This window comes from Sesamum indicum, linkage group LG8, assembly GCF_000512975.1.
Source record: "Sesamum indicum cultivar Zhongzhi No. 13 linkage group LG8, S_indicum_v1.0, whole genome shotgun sequence".
NCBI lineage: Eukaryota > Viridiplantae > Streptophyta > Magnoliopsida > Lamiales > Pedaliaceae > Sesamum > Sesamum indicum.
Window position 1 is genome coordinate 12,017,247 of NC_026152.1, and position 1,129 is coordinate 12,018,375.

At 36.7% G+C, this 1,129-nt stretch overlaps 1 protein-coding gene across 1 annotated transcript in view; it reads right to left on the reverse strand.

The window, feature by feature from the left end:
- The window catches only part of LOC105168332 (leucine-rich repeat-containing protein 45), a gene marked incomplete in the record, with an annotated part of 3,938 nt that extends 2,810 nt beyond the window's left edge, over positions 1-1,128 (reverse strand). Inside the window, 2 exon segments of the mRNA XM_011088383.2 lie at positions 672-748; positions 829-1,128. Of these exon segments, the coding sequence (XP_011086685.2) occupies positions 672-748; positions 829-1,128 (377 nt within the window).

Consider the following 1,129-nt stretch of genomic DNA (forward strand, 5'->3'; position numbering starts at 1 on the left):
CTGTTCCTAAATGCAACAAGCCCAATTGAAATATGTACAACCACATTGGTGTTGTTGATGCCCTGGAGGCAGAGTCCTTTGGACCAGATTACCCTCCTATCTGAACAGTAGAATAAGAGACAAGATGTCTGGAGTTTTTCTGACTGCTGCTGGCTTGTTTGACCCATATTTGACATTTATCTTGACTAAAAGATATTGCAAACCTTTTTAAGTTGCCTTCAGAGGGAAGAATATTGGGGAATTATTCCAAATGACACAATATTAGAAATTGAAATCCATTATAATGACAAGAACATAGCTCAAAATGGGACCTCATGAATTTGATTTTATTTGCAACAAGTTTGTTAGTCCAAGCACAACATTAGGGTTTTCTTTAACAAAGATTAAAAAAAAAAAGAACCCACGAGCCATGATGGGCGCTAAGATGCAGACCTTGTCAAATCCTATAGAACACGCCTAATCTTGCACTTGCCTGGCTGCCTAGGCGCACATTTAAAACCATGCCAGGATGGATCAAGCATCAAAAACATATTGTCATTGTAGGCAATTAGCATATTTGTGTCAATATTTTATTCAATAAATTAGCAATGGGAAACATCAATGGAGAGTCCTAATATCTAAGTTGTCTAAAAAACTTGATAGCAGAACAAAATAAAATTTGAACAAGATACCTTAGTTCCTCAACCGAATGTTTTAGCTCAATGATCTCAAGCTGAGACTGCTTAATTATATTCTCCAATGCACTAGCCTAACATGGAGAAGAGTATTAACGACTGCAGAAGAAAAGTAAGAACAAGCGCGGAAGTTAATGCTTGAAAATCCACATACCAGAGCATATACTTCATTTTCTTCAACCTCGTCAGGACTCATTTTACCTTTAGAACCCTGAAATTTGCTGAACTTATATTCTATCCCAGCCTCCTTTAAACCATTTTCTGCAACTTTAAACAATTCGTTGGTCTTAGATGATAAGTCCACAGACATCCTCCTAGACAATGTACTTCTTAATAAAGACCCAATTTGTTCTTTCTCCTTCATTAGTTGGTCAATAGTTTCATTTAGACTTTTCACTTCACGAGTCCTCTCCTCTACCAAGTCTCTTGTTTTCTCGACAACAATTTTACTCATT